Below are 21,182 nucleotides of genomic sequence, written 5' to 3'. Positions count from 1 at the left end.
GTTATAAGCGCACGCAGAGAAACACTATCAAATGATAAGCACATGCAATTAATTAATCGGTAACAACATGCAAAGCACGGCGGAATTCTGCAGGAGCGAGCACCACGCGTACAGGTGCAGTCTCTGGTGGTGGTCTGTCTCCACGGCTCGGTAGCTTTCGTGAATTTCACTGGATGGTAGTCTCACTCACTCTGCGATGTCCAGACGCGTGCCTCCTTGCTGTGGCCGTTACGTTCCCAGGGCAGCTAGCGTAATCCAACCGCCCCGCACCCGCAGGCCGCAGCTGCCGATCCCCCAGGCAGCAGGAACACGGCCAAGCGGAGGCGTTTTACCGCCACACGACCGACGACCTGGCCGTGCCATTACCGCCCGGCCACGGCCAGACCCAGACCTGTAGTATCACTGTACTGTGTCTGTGTGTGAGTGTGAGCGTGAGCGAATGCATGATGCGGGTGCAAGCGTTCGCTGCTACGGCCACACGAGCGAGTTACCCGACGGCAAAGCTGCGTGCCGTGTTCCCGCGGCAATCCTTGATGTTACTGCTTTCTTTTCCTCTGGAAACTTCTTTTTTTTCCGCGAGGTTTTCTTTGGAGACTTGTTGTTGCTGTTAGTCCGTTACTACTAGTATTGCACCGGCGCTTTGAAGTTTGTGGTCAACCGGCCGGCGGTTGCATCTTCAACGACAGCCACGCGCCGTCTTGCTCCATGTTCAATGGCTTGTTTTCTCGCACCATAAGTCGTTGACCACGCATAGGAAGGCCAATGTTTGGATCATATGGTAAAATTTTAGCCTTACATTTTTAACCTTTTTTTTTTGTCATGGGGATCAAACAGTGTGGCTAAAAATAAGTAAATGGCTAAAAACAAGGCTAAAATCTTTTGTTCCAAAGAGGCTCTAAACTGGGCTAAACTCTCTCGGGACGGACACTTGACGCCCCATACTCCTTGCCGCTCGTATGCATGGTGTGAATAGATAATTAAATAAGGGCAAATCGATCATTATAGATTAAAAGACTAAAATTTAGCTCGTGAATCAAACAGGCTACGTTTAGCGACTAAACTTATGCGCCACCGAAATCCTACAGCACTACTGTATGCAGCGCGTTTTTTACCTTACGCACACACAGTAGCCCGTTAATTTGACCCAGGGACGGTGCCGTTTTCTACACAATCTGCATGCCAACGAACAGCAAGGAAAGATGGCGATGATCGGCGCCTGACTGCTCCGGCGGCCGCACCATGTCCATGTCCATGTCCATTCTAAAGTGCGCACGATGGCAGGAAGCCAAGAAGCCAAGAACGCTGCTGTTGAAATGGAACTTGGAAGCACCCTGGAAAACGCTGCTATAGTAGTCAGATATACTCCTATGTGGCTAAGGCAAATCACGGCAACTGCTTTTCTGGGAAAAAAACAACAACAGGAAAAGCAAGGCAAAGCGCATAGAAAGGCGAGGGGATCTCCGAGGCACCGAGAGCAATTTCTCCTGTCATTAGTGCGTGAAACGGGCAGGAGAAGCGCCGTCGAAATGAGGCGGAGACCCGGGGAAACACCCTGGAATGGATGATGGCTGGATTGCCGGATGGGATTGGAAGCGAGCGAAAAATCGAGCAGAGCACGCCGCCGGAAACGAGGGCCATGTGCGGTGCGCCGGTGCGTCGAAGGAGGTCGCCGAGAAAGTACAACGCGCTGTCCAATCAACTCACGGTACGAATGCACGACAGGGGTTTTAGCCAGACTTATTCAATCAGTCAATAGTGTTTTCTCTCACAATAAACTAACATCAGTCAGTCTAAATCAGTCCAGAAACCAACCAACGAACACGTCGTAAAAAGGGTGCCGTTCTGCCAGCTGTCCAAAGATCTCTCTTTCCGTCATGAGTCTATTCGTTTGGCTGATAAGCCATAACTGAAAGTACCGTTAATTAATTTATTATAAGAAAAAAAAATACTGTTCATTGACTTAAAAAAATACGGCTTATAACCCAGCGAGGAGAACAAATGCTCTGCGAGAAGAAAGTTGGAAATTGGAACGGAAGTGCTCCTACACCATAGTCCAGATGGCAACTTTCACGACACGACAATGTTCCATGTAAAGCGTCGCTGGTGTCAGCACAAAGTGGGATGGGTTCCAGCTCATTCATTGGGGGCTCCGAGTAGGACCCGAGCGAGGTGTGGCCGTGGACTGACTGGCGTAGTGGCGTTGTACGCGGCACCAGCGATTTGCTAGGTCGGTCCCAGTGCAGCCTTTCCTCAGCACTTTGGTTTGGTCGTGGCTTGTCGTAAACGATCATAATTTTCTAGCTGAAATAGTATTTTTTTCTCACACAAATCAATCAGTAGTACTTCTTCACGAACCAGCAACGATACGAACCAACCAACCGAACGGGCCGACATACGTGTATCCCCGCGCCACGTAACCGACCGGCACGACACGACGACCCGACCCGGTGATTGGTAAGCAGCCAGTCAACTATTCCGCCAGCTTGGACTCCAGTCTACTGTTCACGCCGGGGGCACAGGCCTCTGTCAATCCTTCCGACCGAGAATTTTGTTCAACTCCTGGCCCTCGATTCTCCAGAAAATGGTTGTTTGCACATGGCAAGACAGCAGAGCAGGTATTCTTCGTCTTTATTTCTAATGTTCCTCAATCGCTCGCTGTAACAGCTAACGATATGTCCAATTTCATCTGCTTGTGCCGTTTTTGCGACATGTTTGTATAGCTGGACTATGCCTACCTCTTGCTCAAAATTGGGTGTCCAGTACGTCGCAACACACCAGTGACTGCTATACCGAGGAGTGTTATCTGACGAAGAGGAATCGTATCATATGTACCGAACTTCGATTTCCCTTTTTGTGTGCCATATGTCGCTTAGACTTATCATGACATGTGGGGCCTGTGTGCAGTTTATATATTGGTTAGAATCACCAGCTCAAAGACCCCATGTTCCCATGGGATAAATTAGCATGACAACATGCATTACATCAATACAAGGCGATGATACCATGGAACGATCAACTGCACCCGTTCCGGTTCCGACTCCACCGCCGGGACTCGGGATCACGGACTGCAACTACAGAAATGGCTCGGCCAACCCATCGTCCTATTGCCTTCTAATCAAGTTGAGGGAAAAAAAATGCTGCCGCTCATCATCAGCACGAGTTTATTAACTTATGTACTGCCTGGTGCTTGCTCTACAACCTTCTCGCGTCTGCCACCAAAACAACCGCTTTCTGCTAATAATACAACATCCTCAGGTGAAAATGGAAGTGCGCCAGAACTCAAGTAATGTCTTGACTGACGGGACCTGCAACAAGACGGGAAAGGTACATGTTTATGTTAAATTCGTGAAACTCCAGTTGGTGGCAAATTCAGTTGAACGGTGCAAATTGCACACAATTACTATTTGAAAGGGGAAGATTGTTGGAAACCATGTGTAATCCAACTGAAATAAAAATATATTGAAAAGAATGGGGCAAATACAAAATTGCATAAACATAGCAAATACAGGAAAAGCACCCTTGCTGTGGGGTACAAATCCTGGTGTTCACCTATTTATATGTTTATACAAGTTTAACAGCCGTGCAAAAAAAAAGAACCAATCTTTCACAGAAATTAAATTCGTTTACCCAACAAAACCTGAAGAGGTTGGCTCTATTTTTTGCTTTCAGTGGACAAGAGTTCTAGCATGTAATATGATGACTATAATTTAAAGGTGTTTCAGAAGAGTAGGACAGTGATTTTAAACAAAAAGAAAAAGGACCAATTTACTGTTAACTTTCCTCTGATTGTCAGGGACTAGAGAACAAAAAACATACTAACATCATAAGATTCCGTAAAATGCAAAGTTACAAAGTGTAGAATAACATTTTGGATTCCGAAGTGCTGCTGTGGCTATTTGTTCCCATTTTATGGCAAGAGTTCTGAGAAGAAAATTCTATAGAGGGTGACACATAACTACATATAGTTGCTTACTATCAGTAAAAGGATTACTGAGGCAAAAACCTTACCTTCTTTGCTTGTTTATGACTTTATTTTCAGAGAGTCGCAAGTTTTCTAATTGGGAGATCTGGCTGATTGAAGACAAATAATCCACAAAAGCAGGGCCTCTCAATGACTGCAACAACTTTGGAGGAACTACTGGAGACAGGGTTTCGCAAAGATGAACATGCCGCTCCCTGCACAAAGCAATACCACTAGCTAATCATGCAAATTATCCATGTGAAGATTAACAAAAAAAAAATAGTCATAAATCATCAACAGTTCAATATCAGTGGATCCTACCATTTTTTTTTTAAAGATCGGACCAAGTCGGCATGTGTTAATAAGAAGGAAGCAGTTTTACAGCTGTGCGCGCAAAGCGCACTAGGTCCTCCTCGGCAGGCTGCTGAGAAGGCGATTACATCAATGTGGATTACTCGCTAAGAAGTAAAATCTCTAAAGATTTACAGGCTTTTGCCCCTACTAGCTTCCACATTTTGCATTCATCCACCACCATCAGTAGCAAGGCATCATCCCCAGCCGATGTCACGCCCACCAGCCACAACTCTATGTTGTTATCCTACCAAATTTATGGGGACTCAGAAGAAGCTAAGCATCTTGCATGCTAGTGCTTCAAATGAATCGTCCAGTGGTATGCAAATAGAGCACGCACATTTATTTAATTAGTCCTGGCTAATTTAACACAAAATATAATCACAAGTCACAAATCTATTTAAGTCGAGTACAATTTATACACAATCCAGTGTTCAGGATTTTTACCATGACAGTTTCATATGCCTGAAAGAGCTCTGTAGTGAAACTGAAAAATATAAAGATTTTTTGTGCAATGGAATTGTAGATGAAACCACAATCTATCACTATAGTATGGACTTAGATTTGCTAATTACATCAAATGCGGCAATATAAGCAACCATGTAAGGTTCAAGGAGCACAATGATAAAAAGCTAATAGCTTTCCAGGATACGCCAGGTACCAGATCACATATATTTCCAATTATAAGATATCTAATATAGATAATAACTAACAGACAATTGCAAATAGATAAAACTGCCATCATTGTTGTCATTATATGATCTTCTATTGACACACATTACTTGTAGCCATTTATTATTTTGACCACTAAAATAAGCTGCCCATTTTTTAATTTATAACCACAATACAAATCGGATTATTAGGGAACATATAGAGTTTTATATAACATAACCAGTGATATGAAAGCAGTGTATAGAAGCAACCAACCTACTGGAACAGAATCACGTTACTTACCTTCTTGGATTTTTCATATGAGAAATGTTCGTAGATCCACAATCATTCCTGAATCCTGAACAGATAATTTTACCAAGGGATACGGCAGCGGTACTGGCAAACAACTCTCGTGATAAATCGACAGAACCACCATCTATTTTTTGGGAATTCCTTGAGAAAATGCAAAGAGCATGCTGGGCATATACAGATCCCATCTCAAACTGATTGTTGTACCAAGAAGAATCATCTGGCTCAGCACAAGGAGTTGAAGATGGATCCAACATATCCTGCACAAATTTAGAAATGCTTGAGTCAAATATTGTATTTCAGAGATATGAATCTTTAAAGCAAGCAAAAGAGAATATGCCTGACCTTAGTAAGAGGGTAGTAACGGGAAAGCATAAGATCTGATTCTGATATTAAATCAGACACTTCTGAGGCAAGCTTCAAAGCTCCAGAAGCTGCTCTGTTGTGATTAGCGTCACTGGAAAATTCAAGACAGCAACTTCGTAGCCTGTTCCAAGTGTCCTGTACTTGTTCAACCTTGCAAGAGTCATTAGTTTTTTTGCCAGAGAGCAGCCAGATGCTTTCAGCACGACTGCATTCATCCATCAATTGAAACCCAGCAGTTGAACAGCTTGCCTGTTCATTCCTCCCAAACGATTCCATATAAGCCTCACTTGTCTCACCAACTACATCTTCTACATCTTTCTGTCGCTCAGCCATTAGATTCTTCACACAGTCAGTGTCTTCTAATACCACTCTGGACGTAGTGTATGTACCATCATAAAAGGCAGAAAAATCATTAGATACTGCCCTTGACAAAAATTCATCACCACTTATGGATGCAGATGTGCCATCCACAATTAAGGACGACTCAGGTACACATGACACGCCCTGTGACATAAATGTATCACAAACTTGTGAAATGGACCCATACATGTTGCTTTCAGGTGGGTTTTGGAGAGAATCAGCAATTTCAAAGGTCTCTCGTGATTCAACGGGAGAACAGAACTGATCGGAAATCCCTTGCCCATGTATAGGAGGCACCTCTGAAGGTTGTGGGAAGAAACCAACTTCAGTAACAGTAAATATGTCATGTTTTTCAGTACCTACATCAGCTGGATCATCATCAGACTCAGATAATAGCAGCGAACAATGTCGATTTCTTTTTATTTTTTTATCAGATGGAAGAGGTATATCTGGAAGATCATGGAAATCATCAAGTTCATTCTTGCAAGGTGAAATATCATTACGCTCAGTCGAGTGGGCACGCTTCAAACTGGATTTCTTAGCCTTTCTTGTTTTAGCTGCGCTTCTTCCCTTGACCAAAGATGCTGTTACTTGTAACTGCAGGCCTTCGAGATCTGATATTTCCTTCTGTTTTTTCTTTTCTTCAGCCAAAAGGATAGTTTTGTCTACCTCCATGCATAATGTTTCAGATAATTTACAAGGGAACTCCCATGGCAACATTCTTGGTACTGTAGAATGTACAGTGTCTAAATCAAGTGAGAAAGGACCACACAAACATTCCTTTGGCCTCTCTGAAAGTAGAACAGGACATGATCAGCACTTCAAGAGTTAACACAGCATGAGATTGCAAAAGAAACAAAAACAGAAAAGAAAAAAGATTTCAAGCTCAACTACCAGCTAGTTAGGCATTACATGGAAAAATAACTAGAACAGCCCTTCTGGAACCACGAGGGTGCACAGCTGTTAGTGTGGGGTGCCAACAGTTCATTCTGACAGATCTAACACCCACATCATTTACTGAAAGAATGAAGGAAAGTATCTGCAACATGTAGATAAAACTTTCTATAAATGAAGTTCGTTTTACGCCAGGAACAAGCCCTAGTAAATTAAGAACCTCCTAGGCCCACCTTAGATTTATAAGGTGACTAATGTGCATATCACACATGAACTCATGATATAATCCTTAAAGCTGCTGCAGGGCGATGCTCTGCGACAAACCCCATCAATTTATTCCCTTCGTTCCAAAATGTAAGGTGTTCCAGTTTTCTCCTAAGTTATACTTCTCTAACTTTGACCATAGAAAATTGTATTACCACCTATAATAGCAAATAAATGCACTATCAAGACATATTTCATGGTGGATTTTATATGAAACTAATTTGATGTTGCAGCAGATGTCGGTGCATTTATCTGTAAGCATGGCCAAAGTTTAACATAGTTTAACAAGGGTTCACAAACCAATTGCAGAAGCAAATACAGTGAGAAAGAAGCATAGTAAGTTTTACATACTGAAAGGTCTAAAAGAAGTGAACAATGAGCCAGTACAACATTACAAAAAAATATGGATAAATTTTCCCGGTAAAGCATCAAACCTGTGAATTGATGCCTTCCTTGGTACCAAAACTGCAGAAGCATCACTGTCCTCCTAATGTCACCTAGACAAATATCAATCACATGCTTTAACTGAGGAACAGTGACATATACTCCCTCAGCTTTACAAATCTGCATTAAGATAGGATAGAGTCAACTTTCAACAAATCTGGCAAGCAAAAGAACTTCTCTGTGATCTCAGCCTATAAGAGAGAGGGAGGGGAGACTGTTTACCATGCCAACATGTGAAAGTAGCTCTGAGGTCGATGGGTATTTGAAATTTAAAACAAGTTGATCCAAGAGATTCGGCAAAGATGGATCCTTCCCTTCACAAATTACGAATAATGGACAAAAATAACAGGAGCTTTAGTGTACTAGTACCACATTGACTGAAATTATTAAGGTCATCTGTAGGATCCTAAAAGGAAAGGATAAAATGCTCACTGTTGCTAGTCAGTATGATTGGCCATTTTGTAGTCTTTGCCATCTTAAGTATGGTTGAAATAAACCCACGATCCTCATCAAAGACAGTATCCACATCCTCAAATAGTATGAGTGTCTTGTTAGCAACTTGTTTAGGAGCTTCATCACAGGCCTTCAAACCTGAGTAGTATCCTACAGGTGATTTTGGTTGATCACAGTCAATCATTACTCTTGTAGCACAGGACATCAAATGTTGGTATTCAGTCCTATCAGGAGTTCCTGAATCTGGATCCAAGGAATCATCCCTTAGTGGATTGATAACCTCCTCCTGTGACCTGTACAAGAGATTAAAAAAAAGGATTCAAAGGTATGTTTGCTTCAACTAGGCAACCATGTGAAATATTAGAGAAATGCACATATTATTAGAGCCTAAGCTACAATTCACTGCATATCTACTTCTGCAGAAAAGAACTTCACAGAATTTTAACCAAGCTACTACATTACTCGCATGGTCATTGCTATTTTCATGTGCCCCAAATTCATTATACCATCATTCCCTGCAGGCGTTTTTTCCCGCATGCTACAGTTTCTATTCCTTGGAAGATCAAATTTAGTCAGCATTAATTATTTCTAGAAACACTTGAGTTGAAAATTGTACAATACAGTTTTATATAATAAGATGAAAAGTGTTGCGAACTAAACGAAAACAAGGAGCGAGAGGGAGGTTAGAGAGACAGAGTCAAGAAAACAATTAGGGAGAGTCCCCCACCCAATTGACCCTTATAGGTCCTTCATATAGCTAAGGGTGGAGGTGATTGTTTACCTCCTAACCTAGTAAATTTACAAATAGGTCCTTGGACCTTACACAGGCTGTGCCTTTTACAACACGGGGTAGGCACAGGCTAGGTCTTCCCCCAACAAGTTTACAAAAAGCAAACAAACAAGGCTAGTTTTCAAATCTGCACAATCCATAGAAGTGCATTTGTCGAACATATAGAATTACAGAACTATACTTACTAAGCTAGAATTTTACAGGTTAGAAAAATAATGTCAGGCTGCTGGTTGAACTACTAATTTCTGACAGAACTACTAGGAGATCCATTTGATTTCCTGAACTACTACATACTGCCCAATTTATGGACGTTTATGCAACTATATCCTACATGACCTTCAATTAGTTCATCTTGTTGGACTTTGCACGAAATTTAGATACACGATGTTATGTCTAGTTCTTATATTTCCTTGAGTATGCATCACCATGTTGTGTTCTTCAATGCCAAGTTATGCCCTGATATTCTGAAAGTAATCCGATATGAAGGTTGCTGACTTAAATGCTAGTGCTATTTCACATAAGCAGTATTTTTTATACTCAAGCACAAACAAATGGATTCAATCAACCCTCACGGTAAAAGTAAAGCGCTTTCTTCCTGAAAGGTATGTTTTTGGATTATTCTCGGTAAATCCATAACTGACTGATAACTTATAAAGGATGTGGTATCGCCCAAGAATACAGCTTGGCAGCCATGACAACCAAAGGTAGTGCAAAATGCTAAGCATCTTCATGAAAGCAAGAGACTAACATATTATTAACTAAAAGAAGATGCAGCTGAGGCTGCAGCGTGAACTGGATAGAAGCATCACAAACCGGAATGTGAGCAAACATAGAAGGAGCTGTACAAACCATTTTTCAAGGCCATGTGATTTAGTTGCTTCCTCAAACTTCTGCCTTACATATGCCCCATTTCTCATGTCAGATGTATTTACCTAGAATAATGCCAAACATTAATCAGTAAAATCAAGCATATGAAGCAGCAGACTTGCACTTCTCAGAAAGAAATGCTGGTGAAACTACCTCTATCACATTGAAGCCTTGTTCCTTGGCACATGCAAAAACTGCAGCCGATTTTCCACACTGAATTTAAGAACAAAGATATCATAGTAGCATAGACACAAATGAGAGTATATCCAGTTATATATATGTATATAGGTATAACTACACCGAGACATAGCCAAGTGCTTGCAAATATACAGAACAATTCTTGAATTAGTTATAGGAGGTGCAGAATTCCTTGCTTAGGGTTTATGTAACAACGAAATCATACAGTAAATCTTTTGTCCAAGTAAATATACCACTACCTCCGTTCTAGAATGTGTCAATGGCCTCAGGAAAATATGTTCTAGAATGTGTCAATGGGCTCAGGAAAATAGATTCCACAACGTTTGTCTATTGAAGATATCAAAAGTCAAGTTATTGTTATGGTTCCACTCTCTCCTAGCAATTAAATGCTTTGAAATAACAGAAGCAATTGTATCATGTTATTAGTTAAGGGTATAGATGGTCACTTCGCTTTGATATTTTTTTATTCAAAATAGTACTTGGTCAGTGTGCATGTTGTGCTTTTTTCTCGAAAACGTAGGAGAACTGTGCTTCATTATATTAAGAAGAAAAAGGGGAAAGAGACCTCGTACAACACACAACACAACGCTCCACTTTAACAAACTTGCATACGCACCTGTGGAAACATAAAGGCGACCAAAGCTAGACTATCTCTAGGCTAAAAACTGCTTTGGGGGCGGGGGTGGGGGCGGCTGCCAAGAATGAAAGCCCCTGGGCTCCAGCCAAAACCCACAGCCGACGCTCCTCCAAAGCAAAACCCAAAGCACCCGGGTCATTGCAGAATGGAGAGAGTAGCTGATAAGCCTTGACCTTAAACATTTAAAAGTAAATGAAGAGTGAGATATTGAGGTATTTTCCTGAATTGTAAAATGGGAATTGGGAAGCACTAGCATATCGCATAGTAGTTTCCAGAAAAAAGGTTCATTGATCAGTGAAACATTCCCCTTTTTGGGATGGTGTCCTTTAGGATGGGATTCGCTACAGACAACCAGACACACATTCATTAAAAAAAACACTACTAGCATCAGTATATACACGACAAACTAGCTCAAAGGCATTTAAATGAAGCATGAAGCTCAAATGCCAATTATTCTTTAGTGGTGCACTCACCCCAACTGGTCCAGTGATTAGAAGTGTGTTTTCACAATCAGAAGGACTCTCTGAATAATCTGAATCAGATTCATCTTGATATGAGCTGTCATTAGTGTCCCCATTAGCAGCTCCAATCTTGTGGCCTTTTTCATCCCAACCTTTGAGCCATTCGGCGAGAAACTTTACATGCTCACTATTTCCACATACCTGCTTAACCAAATATAGCAGTAACCTAAGACGAAATGTAAGCATACTACAAACATTGATCTGCGCTTTCCTAAATGAAGAATTTTAGCAGAAAAGGCTAATGAAATAGAAGCGATAATTGGGAAATGGGCTGCACAATTGCTTATCTTCATATTATGCATAAAGGACAGTACAAACACAAATAGTGATGTTCACCTGGGCCGCAGTTTCAGGTCGGTACTTGTCAGTCCATAGGTAATAGGTAGGCTGACAACTGCGATAGAAAATACTATGTTATGTGCAGTTAAAGATTTGAAGATTAAAAAAACAACTACCAGTTATTTTGCCAATACGTCTATTTGGATTAAAATTTGGTTGGCCTGAAGTTCCTGATGAATAGTTAGGTGGATTATGACAAGGAGATAGGAGCTTATAGTGTTAGAACAAGCGTGAGGAAAGCAAGTCCCTGTAAATTGATTAATGAGGTACAAACAAGTTAAAATCTGCTACAAAATAAAACAAGGCTGCAACTTCATTTGACTACCAAAAAAAGCAAAAGGCAAAAAAAATATCCATCCATAGTTTGAGGGCAATTTCATATCTCAGTGGACAAGCAAAATCCTTATTGGTTGTACTTTGGACCTTCAGTCTTAGAAGAGAAACTATCTTAATGCTGAGTAACCCGAACTCTTTGAGCAGGCATTAACATGGAATAGCTGATGCGTTGATAGCATGGGCTGTTGGCCAATTGGCATGGTCATTCTGATTAACATTGGCTAATAAGATTCCAAGAACTTATTCCAATTTTGTTGTGAAAATACTACCAGACCAGCTAGAAGGAAACTGCAACATTTAGGGAAAATATACATAATGTTGATTACCCATTCTGTGGAACTTCTGGCTCTACATTCAGATCAAGAAGAGAAGCTTGGCAACTAGCACCAGGCATCAACAAGTTCTGGTTCTCCACATTGATCTGGACAGTTCAAACAGTTGTGAAACACAACTTCAAATCAGTGCATGATTAGAACAATAAACTATGAGAGAACAAATATAGCTCTTATTATGTATAAAATGTTAGATGAACAGGAAATTCTACCGCATCTGAAGGACAGCTGTGTTCACTTTGCTTGTCAGTAAAACTAGCAAAAGGCATTCCTGAAGTTGTACACTCAGCAAGAATCGGCTCTGCCAATTGATTTGAATGCCTCTTGCAATTAGTTTCTATTGTCAGTGGTTTAACCAAGCCCTCAAAGAATGACACTGATTTTTTAAGAGAGGCAGTATCAGCGTCAAAGGAAGTCAGATCAGTGATTATCCAATTACTCCAGTGGATCGGTATACTGGCCTACAAAAAAAACATTTCTCTTCACTTGACCACGAGTAATGATATAACTTCTGAGAAAATATACAAAACATGCATTTGCTTGGCATACCTCTGATTGGTACACAACATGAATAGGATAAAATGGTGGATCCCTCTCAGAATCACAAAGCCCGCTCACATTTTCAATATTGATAACATCTTGATCTTGGTTAGCACATTTGTTCATTTTCCGAGAAGCAAAGAAAGGGTGCATTTTCTTTCCAGATGATAACCTTCGAATTTCCTGGCAATGAAATCAAAATATACTTTTATATTGAAAAAAGAACATATGCAACAATATTGTAAACACAAAGTCAACTAAAAAGAGGGGCAACTGCAATCAGAAGTGCTTTTTTCCTTAAACAACTAGAGTTGCAACTAGAGCACCTGTATGGAGATTAAACAACTAGAGCACCTGTATGGAGATGGAAATACACTTAAGATAACAAGCTGCTACTGAACATTGAAAGATCAAGGAGAGGAAAATGAAAAGGAAGATACAGCATAGGCGCATAGCATTCTTTCTGCCCATACTTGTTTCATAGGGTGGCATTTAAACAGATGTAAACATAGACTAGCATTAATTGTGACAATAGTAGGAGGTAGAGACGCCATCAATTAATTTATCAAATAACAGACAAGATTTGAAACATTCCCTTAAAAAAAGATTTGAAACAAGCTAACAAGAAACAAGTCAAAGGGAAAGCAAAGAATAAAACCTTAAAAACATCAGCACAATAGCACACAATGTATCTCACCAATGCCGATGGACCATACCTCTGCTGCCATCTTCGCCTCTGACCTTAGGTCAACTTTCAACGGTGATATATTCTGATTGACTAGATTAGCATGTCCTGCTTTAGAAGGCGTACTCATCAAATCAATGTCAATTATTACTGGCGCTGCTACAGGCGAGCCGGCTTCAATCTGGCTGATATGCAATTGCTGACAGCTTCCAGGACCTTAAGAGCAAAACATTTATTTATACTTCTGTCGAAGTGAACTATAACTGATACAGGCATCAAATCATAACCCACAAATAATATTCAATAAATTGTATAGTATAATAAGAAGGATATAGGTGCAAAAACAGAGAGACGTGCAATTTTTGGAATATTTATTATCACCACCACAATATGCATCATAAGAAAAAAAAAACAGCATGTGTTATACAGTGTACTGAAACATCATTCTATGCAGCAGGTATGCAATCATAAACAGATTTAAAATACTACGCAAGTAAATATAAAATTTCTCAATATTTGAACATTGTTTTCACACAGCGATATAATGGAAAGTCTACCATTTCAAACTTGCAGATTGTATAACATCGTTACTACTTCTTTATAATGCAAACTAACAGGTTGGGGAATTTTAACAGGTGTGAGTATTGATAAGAGGGTTCCAACTAACTATCAGTACCATCTAAAGAAAATAGAATAAAAAGAAAGACCTAACCATCAGGAGATTCCAATGTCTTGCAACGCTTTCTGCTAGCATTAGGCACCTTCGGTGTTGCATCTTGCTTTCTGCCTTTACGTTGCTTTTTCTGAGGGCTTTCATCTAAATTTCAACGGGGCAACATTGAGACACAGAATTCTGTCAGCACGACTGTATTGCTTCTCATACACAAATAACAAGCAAAAATTGATGACCAGACTGGTAAAGGATTATAGAAATGGCAATAGTTCTGCAAAAAAGGTATCAGGACGACATACCAACCAAAATGACTTCATCTTTGTTAGCAGGATCCTGCCCATGTTTCTCTTTGTTTGAAGAGGGCTACAAAAGTTTGGTAAAGAAAATAACTATTTTACCTAGAGGCACAAGAAAAAAGGTGAACTGAATAGCAAACAGGTACCTATTTGTTGGAATGAAAGGATATATATTTTCTTATCTTAAAAGCTAAACATAAGGCATAACGACGAACAGGCCAAAAAAAAGAGGTGGTGTCCCATCATTTCTACTCCCTCCATTCCAAATTGTAAGTCGTTTTTGGCTTTTCTAGATACGTAGCTTTTCTTATGGACCTAGATATACACTATGTCTAGATACGTAGTAAAAACTATGTATCTAAAAAAGCCAGAACAACTTACAATTTGGAAAGGAGGGAGTATTGATGAAGTAACAGATGTAGTACACAGCATGAACAAGGACCCAAAACAAAATTTAAAGACCAAAGTTCTGCAGGCCCTTTCCAAAAAAGAAAATGAAACAGATGTGGTTCAATTTAAGTCAGGAGAGACTGAGTTTGGCGTGTCTACTGTGGACTGCTATCCAGGTAGGATTTTAGCTACGTTGTTGATTCGCTTGGTTGCAGAATTACCTCCTTATCCAAGTTGAAGTGCATCATTATCGGGCATCAGCAATAACCAGAAAAATGTATGTAACACAAAACAATGGCATGGTATCCCCCTAGACAAACTAAGTAGATCGAACAGCAGAAGCAGGCAAGATGCTTATATCTATCAACATTCGACTGAACAAAAATTGTATTCTCCACCTGCACAATTCAACGAGAAGACACAAATCAGCAGCTGAAATGGGCAATGTACCTTCTTCCCGTTCTCTGATTTTCGCGGCTTTCTCTTCTTCTTCCCCTTCTCCGGCTCCTCTCTAACTTCCGTCGCCGCCTCCTCCTCAGCCGCAGGCACGGGAGGAACAGCATCCGCATCTGCTCTTCCTGCTTCACCGGCGCCGCCTCCTTTTCCTCCACCTTCGCAGCCGCCGCCGGCCGGTTTGACAAGCCCCCACGAGAGCTTCGACTGCACGCACCGCCTCAGCTGCTTCCCGTCGGCCGACGAGGGCGATGGCTTCGCCGGAGACGGAGACGGCGACGGCGCCTCGGGATCAGCGGATCCGCCCATGGGTACGAGAAATCAAATGGGGAATCGCAGTGGGTCAGAGCTAGGGTTTGGGTTTCGGGAGCTGGGAACGAGGCGTACAGTACAGCAGGAGGTGGTGTTGGAGTTGGATTAGCTTCACTTCACGTTTGCCGCGCGGCGGAGTGCGAAGGCGGGTGGTTTGCGCGGGCGCGCGTCGTATTGCGCGCTGCGCGCGATGGAGGCGGGCGCCGCAACCGGGGGGAGGGACTTTGGGCGGGGGTATGGCCCGGGACGAAAGGGACTCTGGTTAAAGGTCTCCCCGTAAAATTTTCTAACCGTACTAGCTATGGGCCCCTGGATTATCGTTGAATGGAAGATGGCCTTATCCATGGGCCACTAACGGGCTGTGCTGTTGTGAGCCGAGGCTTGGAGAGTCTGTGTAGCGGCCTAGCGGCAAGACGACATCGCGTGCGAAACGTGAGGCGACATCGTGTTCAGCGCGGCGAGCTCGAAGATGAGACAGGAACGTTGCTCAAAAAAAAAAAAAAAGATGAGACAGGAACAGGAAGCCATTCGTAGCGCGTGCCCAGTAGACTGCTAATACAGGCCACGGTCATCTCATTCGCTTCAAACTTTACACAATTCCATCGAAATCAACGTAATATCTTGGTTACCATTTCTGTAGCAATTACCAACAGAACCAAAGACGGACGCAAACCCTAAACATTCACTTCGATGCTTTTGCAAAAACCATTAGATCATCATAAACGTTTTTTTTAACAATGTAGCGGCTTTTGACTAGTACATTGCATAATAGTCTGCGTTCTTGGTACATAAAAGAGTCTTTGCTTCAGAACCGTCACAGTGAGATAGTACCGAAGCTGGCGACAATCATGGGGGCTTATCCTCTCAGCCATGTGTTCCTGTAGGACGAGTTGTCACGCCGCGAAGCATCATGTGGTTTGTACTCCATCAGATAGCTGTGTGGCAGCTTGAGGTGCCTCTTGATAGAATCCCTCAATGCCATCACAGCCTGAACAGCAAAAGGACATGAATGAGTAACACAGCCTGAAATCATATCTGAGAAGTATCATTGTGCTGTTACTAACCTGATGGTCTGTTGCGTTCCGGTTCCAGACGTTCAGAATGTCTTCATTGAAACGGACACTAAGCACAACACCACAAACATCATCACTATATTCAAGTTGGTCGCCTACTAGCACCAGCACCTGGGGATCATAAATATATTGGTAAACAGAATTGAAATTCAAACCATCATACATATGGAAATCAATCTACGCCATGAACACATTTTGGACACTCAGGCATCAAGCCTGATGCCAATGAGAAAATTTTATAGCAATAACATTATAAAAATTATTGGCTGCAAAGACTGAACGGAACAACTTCCCCGTGTAACAGTGCATTGTGTGAATGTGGCTTCGATGCTTAACAGTCATGACATGAAACAAAGAGATAGTGCCATTATATGCCTAAATGGTACAAATGTTGTAGGCATGGATTGGAAGACTGAAAAAGTGCAAAAAGAAGCAACTTTACTCTCTCTCTCTCTTAATTTGAGTGCAAAACAACACATAAAAGAATGACAGCTAGGAAGGGGGTATTTGTAACCCACCCACCCCCCCCCCCCCCCCCCCCCCCCCCCCCCCCCCGCGCGCGCGTTTCAGCTCTAGCCCCTCTTAATCCCATCAGATATCATACTAATAAACACAAATGTAAAAAAAAAAAAAAAAAATCAATGGATCAGACATGACCACAATATGAATCTAGTCAGTCTACTAGATGTTTCTGCATATCAATATAACCAAAAAGGTCAGTTGATTGTTCATTGTTCTATGTTAATTCATGGCTGATTGCCAAAAATGCTCCATCTTGTAATAACTATATTATCAGTAGTCAAAACTTAAAGATACACTTGATGACTTGATGGCATAAAAAATATCAATTTTAGAAACATCCATTTAGTAGCATCTAGGCATCTAGCATATAACACAAGTAACGACAACAACAAAGCGTTTTAGTAGGCCAACAATCTACACCATACAACATAGCAGGTCAATGTCTATGACCGTTCTATTTGATTCTATGGCTAACATCTTCATCGATATCCTCATCTCTTATCTTCGTCGTCTCATTGATATCCCCATCTCTCAGTAGCATAAATTCCAAAACATCGAAAGATATACTTCTTGGGCAGTACCTGACCCTCCAAACTAACAGCTCCCTCATCATGTCTAGTGTGCCGAAGTCACACCTCATATAATCAGTCTTAGTTCTGCTAAATCTACAACCTTTTAACTCTAGAGTTTGCAGCCACAACTCTAGTTATCTACTCACGCCCAACACCCACATCTTTCATGATCACTACCTCGTCAGCAAAAAAGCAAACACCATAGGGTTCTCTTTGTATGTCCCCTGTGAACTCATCCGTCACCAAGGCATAGTAGCATCTAGCATACAATGCAAGAAACAAAATGGAATGCCATGCTTCAATAACTTCATTACTGTGCATGACTGAACCATTGAACCAAAGAATGAGTGTTTTTAGAGTGCAAAATTAGGCAATCTGTTGACAGTGTTCAATTGCCCATTCAATCAACTTGGACATCAAGCTATTATCCACGTGTTGCTCTTTAATTTTTTAAAAAAAATAAAAGATGGCAAGTTGGAAACTAAGGAAACATCTGCACAATAGAGATTGGGAAACATATATCGAGCCAAACATGTAAAAACACAGATACTATGGTTATCGATCTACATTTTGCATAAATTTTCATTAAGTTCACATGCGGGAGGCAAGCAAAATGACATTTGATATTATTTTCACAAATGTTAGCAGGTAAGGAAATGAATCGCATTCACAATACCATCGCCGAATCACAATTAAAGTCCAAATCAAAGTTCACAGCACAAAAGTTCAGGCAAAATGAATATGTAGTTCAATTAAATTAATTTAAGCAACAACAAACATATTGAAGAAATATGGCTCAGTAGAACCATGTAAACTATAGATATGGCACGCAAGAAAGCTCAACCATAATAACATATAACAGCAGAGAATATGGTTGGAACTAGTTTCAACTTTCAAATTGATCCACACTAAAACATGTCTCGCAGCATAAAAACAATCCTACCATCAAGCTTTTTTTGTTTCATCATGGGTTCAACTTGCCATCACATGATTTTAATGGCTTGATCATGCCCCTCATTTCTTATCTACATTTTGGTCATGAGGAATAACTACTACCCCATTCCATTCTGTAAACAAAAGAGGACTAGGAAAAGATACTTGATTGGATTTCAATACATGAAAGAATGGGTTGGTCTATCACCATGGCATTCCATATGATAGCTTGCCAATCAAAGAGTGATTCATCACAAAAAATGGTAGGATGCTACCAAGGTGGACAAGATCATAATAAGATAAGATCATTCTCCATATGGTATCAAACAGGCCAAAGTAACTATGTACTATCATAGAGTAGATGCTCAGGTAATGGATGAGTTTGAGGTTTAACTAAAATATGATCAACCGCAGCAAACGATCTTGTAAAAACACATACATTGATAGCACAAGTTCACTTACCAAATCCTCCCAGAATCGACCTGAAACTGCCTTTTTGAATCTAATTATCCACTTGCCGCCATTCTGATTTGCAGGATCCTGGCCAATTGAAAACCATTAACCACTAGCCACAGGGACAGACATACAACACGTAGACAGAGAGACAACAGAGAATGACACGTTCTGAATAATACCTCCCAGAGGGGACGAATGCCATCCTTGAAGAGATGAAGGTCAGTGGGACTCGGCAGGGAAGAAGGGCGCGCAAGGTGGCAGTAGCAAACCCAGAACGATTCGACCTTCAAGTATTAAAAAAAAAGGAAACAGCAGTCAGCTGAACTGAAATTAGGAATCCCCCACAACAACTACAACCATCCGAGAGACATACTGTGCTGAAATCGATGATCTTCTTGATGTTGTCCTCGTACGCCTGCGACCTCGCACCAGGCGTCCGGCGCGTGTACCAGAGCACGAGCTTGCGCTGCAGACACGCAGCCAAAATTCAGTGAGTCAAAATCCACTTGTACAATCTCACCAAACAATCTACCACGCACAACGGTGATGTGGGGTGCAAAGTCTCCAGTTAGTTGAGGCGTGCGACAGATCTAGCTGCGGCGGTATCTTACCCTAAGGGGGTGGAGGCCGGCCTTGAGGTCGCGGTTGCGGCGCTCGGTCTCCTCCGAATCCGCTTCGTCTTCCTCGGCGGCGGCGGGCGCGTCATCCTTCCGCGCGTGCGGTAGCTGCTGCTCCTCCTGCTCGGTCTCCTTCTTCTCCACCGCCGCCTCCATGGTGCGACCTTCCACAGCGATTTGGTCGGCTGGATGTAGCAGGTTTGGTCAGAACTCTCGAGCAGGATGAAGGGTCGCGAGGACTGGAGGAGAGGAACGGGGAAGGTGCCAAGGAGAGTGTAAGGTCTTGGGCCTTTTTCTCTTTTTCTCTTGGGCCTGCCGCGAGAAGCAGCGTCCTGGATAAAATTCTTTGGTGGACCGTCTCAAGACGAAGTTCCATCAAAATCTTCTCTCGGTTTGCTCAAAAAAAAAATCAAAATCTTCTCTCGGTAGAATGATGTCCAGTCAATATTCTCAAAATGAAAAATAGGAATCTATATTCACAAAATTTCAAGCAGTATTTTCCTGGAATAACCCTGCTCACACAGGTAACCAACTATGGCGTATCACGGTCTGAGGTTTTAGAGTTCAAACCGTGAATCTAGATATAAAGTGACTACCAAAATGGAATCACGTGTAGGTTTTTTAATGAAGAAATCGTGTGTAGGCAACTAGGTATTGTGTTCAAACTTGGAAGGTTCAACTTCAAAGGACGTGTTATAGCTTGCAAATCATCATGTATTCCCTTCGAAGGGAAATTCGAAAAAGTGAAACTCATCGTTGCTTTAAGTGTTTTATCGAGGGGCTAGATCATCCTCAAATTATTTTTATTGTTTTCCATGGCTACGTTTGTGCCGGTACGTTGCCAAATGCAACCTGACAAAAATCAATCAAAATAAATTTAAAAGCATGTGACGATGCAACAAAGTATTTTTTTTTTCGAGCACGTGCTTAGGCACGTATTTCATTAAGCAGATGAATAGAGTTTTGTTACCGCCGACGCATCCAAACAGTAATCCAAAGATTACCGTTAGCCATCGTCTCACCAGACTCACACGTGGTTGTAATCACACAGTACACATAATTCGCGACTAAGGGGGCGTTCGGCTGGTAGCCTTTGGGCTGATTTTGGATGGTTTTGGATGGTTGAATAGTATTCTGTGAGAGGGAATAAACTGAAACAAGCTGAAACAAGCGGGAACGAGCCAGGAGATGACCAGCCGAACGCCCCGTAAAACGACGAACAACCTCAATCCGCCAGACGAAGCGAGTCTAGCGCACCCAAGTGCCGGTAGCCCGCCGCAGTCCACATGATAATCTCATCTTCAATGATTTGGAGCACCTGCGCCACCGACTTTGGCGCCCGACGATGCAACAAAGTATTCTACCCATTGTATATGTGGACATGAACTGCAAAAGAAGATAGATAATTAGAGCAGCTCCAGTGTTGCTGAAAATCGAACCGTGAAGAAATGAAAGCGAACCATGAACATTGGACGAGTTGAACCATATCTGTTAAGAGTTAAAATCGAACTTTGCACACACGCCGAACTGAGCCGAGTTGAATAATATATATACCGTACGGAGTTGTTTCTGGCCACCGCAGACGAC

At 41.7% G+C, this 21,182-nt stretch overlaps 2 protein-coding genes across 4 annotated transcripts; both read right to left on the bottom strand.

Moving 5' to 3' along the window:
- Positions 1-2,841: 2,841 nt before the first annotated feature.
- On the bottom strand, positions 2,842-15,904 carry LOC136534080 (uncharacterized). 3 transcript variants are annotated; one of them, XM_066526560.1, is made up of 18 exons: positions 15,108-15,904; positions 14,271-14,334; positions 14,011-14,115; positions 13,330-13,514; positions 12,623-12,796; positions 12,286-12,534; positions 12,068-12,162; positions 11,403-11,460; positions 11,019-11,207; positions 9,864-9,923; positions 9,693-9,775; positions 8,033-8,346; positions 7,823-7,914; positions 7,591-7,720; positions 5,618-6,789; positions 5,267-5,532; positions 4,009-4,176; positions 2,842-3,305 (listed from the first exon to the last, which is right to left on the bottom strand). In XM_066526560.1, the coding sequence occupies exons 1-18, from the start codon at positions 15,417-15,419 to the stop codon at positions 3,170-3,172; spliced, it is 3,852 nt and encodes a 1,283-aa protein (XP_066382657.1). In that variant the 5' UTR covers positions 15,420-15,904; the 3' UTR covers positions 2,842-3,169. The 3 variants fall into 3 exon arrangements, 2 of the variants coding, with proteins under 2 accessions (XP_066382657.1, XP_066382668.1); XM_066526571.1 differs by having other exon boundaries at positions 2,851-3,305; positions 14,275-14,334; positions 15,108-15,124; XR_010778655.1 differs by lacking the exon at positions 2,842-3,305 and adding an exon at positions 4,283-4,604 and having other exon boundaries at positions 4,040-4,176.
- A 212-nt stretch (positions 15,905-16,116) lies between these two features.
- On the bottom strand, positions 16,117-19,868 carry LOC136534101 (eukaryotic translation initiation factor NCBP). The gene is made up of 6 exons (XM_066526580.1): positions 19,590-19,868; positions 19,352-19,444; positions 19,158-19,262; positions 18,985-19,062; positions 16,487-16,606; positions 16,117-16,410 (listed from the first exon to the last, which is right to left on the bottom strand). Exons 1-6 carry the CDS (start codon positions 19,749-19,751, stop codon positions 16,279-16,281), a joined length of 690 nt encoding a protein of 229 aa, XP_066382677.1. The 5' UTR covers positions 19,752-19,868; the 3' UTR covers positions 16,117-16,278.
- Positions 19,869-21,182: the final 1,314 nt, after the last annotated feature.

Source organism: Miscanthus floridulus, chromosome 2 (genome assembly GCF_019320115.1).
Source record: "Miscanthus floridulus cultivar M001 chromosome 2, ASM1932011v1, whole genome shotgun sequence".
In the NCBI taxonomy this organism is placed as follows: Eukaryota; Viridiplantae; Streptophyta; class Magnoliopsida; order Poales; family Poaceae; genus Miscanthus; species Miscanthus floridulus.
Note: the sequence above shows the minus strand (reverse complement) of the source record. Positions and strands in the feature narration are given on the sequence as shown.

Coding starts and splice junctions, on each gene's coding strand:
- LOC136534101 (XM_066526580.1), bottom strand. CDS start 19,751: ATGGAGGCGGCGGTGGAGAAGAAGGAGACCGAGCAGGAGGAGCAGCAG. Junction 19,063..19,157: donor GCATTCGTCCCCTCTGGGAG/GTATTATTCAGA, acceptor TCAATTGGCCAG/GATCCTGCAAATCAGAATGG. Junction 16,411..16,486: donor GGAACGCAACAGACCATCAG/GTTAGTAACAGC, acceptor TTTGCTGTTCAG/GCTGTGATGGCATTGAGGGA.
- LOC136534080 (XM_066526560.1), bottom strand. CDS start 15,419: ATGGGCGGATCCGCTGATCCCGAGGCGCCGTCGCCGTCTCCGTCTCCG. Junction 6,790..7,590: donor AGGAAGGCATCAATTCACAG/GTTTGATGCTTT, acceptor TTCTACTTTCAG/AGAGGCCAAAGGAATGTTTG. Junction 4,177..5,266: donor CATATGAAAAATCCAAGAAG/GTAAGTAACGTG, acceptor TGCTTTGTGCAG/GGAGCGGCATGTTCATCTTT.